The sequence below is a fragment of the Tarenaya hassleriana genome, unplaced genomic scaffold (assembly GCF_000463585.1).
Source record: "Tarenaya hassleriana unplaced genomic scaffold, ASM46358v1 Cleome170, whole genome shotgun sequence".
NCBI lineage: Eukaryota > Viridiplantae > Streptophyta > Magnoliopsida > Brassicales > Cleomaceae > Tarenaya > Tarenaya hassleriana.
This window is the reverse complement of record NW_010965123.1, coordinates 164,185-165,120: the sequence shown is the minus strand read 5'-3', so window position 1 is coordinate 165,120 and position 936 is coordinate 164,185. Positions and strand designations below refer to the sequence as shown.

Here is a 936-nt window from a genome sequence, read left to right as displayed (position 1 = left end):
GAAAGTGATTAGAACCCTAATTAAAGAGAGACGAAGAACAGCCGACTTTTGGAGAAAAGTGTGAGTTTTTGGAGATCCAAAAACGAGTTCTAAGTCTCGGGATTTCTCGGTGCACATATCGAATAGAGATTCGAGTCCTAGCAGACAAGTTCCAATCGTTGGAATCCATCCCGAGGTGTGGATACGTGTAGCAGAGTTCCAGCAGCAGTTCTTTGATACGATGTGGCATCAGTACCAGATGAACATGCCACATCGGGCTGGAGCTAGACCAGAGGGTATTCCACCCCCACCTCCGCCGGGACCACCAGGGCATCTAGCCCCTGTTGTGGTGGACTACCTGCCCTTGATACGGGACCTTCGGATGATGGGGACACCGAGGTTTGAGGGTACTCAGAGACCTGAGATTGCGGAGGATTGGCTGATCCGCATCTCCAGGGATCTGGATTATGTCAGATGCCCGCTGCTGTACCGGGCAGAGATCGCGAGCCACCATCTGTATGGAGAAGCACTTCATTGGTGGGAGGAAGTGGTTCGTGAGGCTGCACCCGGATATCAGTTCACTTGGGAGGAGTTCCGGGCACGTTTTGAAGACAAGTATTGTCTGAAGGGAGATCAGGACCACCGTATTGTGGAGTTCCTCCATCTGGAGCAGGGTGATCGCACTTTAGCTGCGTATGAGGCAGAATTCACCCGTCTGTTGCGATATGGGGCACATCTGGTGCCAACTGAGAGGCTGAGATCCAGATGTTTGTGACTGGATTACGCCCATATCTGCGCAGGAGGATAGAGATCCAGGAGTATCCTACGCTGAGTAGGTATATTGCGCAGCTGACAAAGCTGGAGAGGACAGAGTATGAGGAGCAGCAAGAGGCAAGGAACCGAGAGAGGAGTCCTATGAGACGAGTTACATTCACTCGTCCCTCGAGTTCCAGACAG

At 52.1% G+C, this 936-nt stretch overlaps 1 protein-coding gene across 1 annotated transcript in view; it reads left to right on the top strand.

Moving 5' to 3' along the window:
* The first annotated feature begins 220 nt into the window (after positions 1-220).
* Positions 221-936, top strand: part of LOC104810198 — a 3,217-nt gene continuing 2,501 nt past the window's right edge. Inside the window, exons 1-2 of the mRNA XM_010536394.1 lie at positions 221-672; positions 780-870. Coding sequence (XP_010534696.1) covers positions 221-672; positions 780-870 — 543 coding nt within the window. The remainder of the gene's footprint in view (positions 673-779; positions 871-936) is intronic.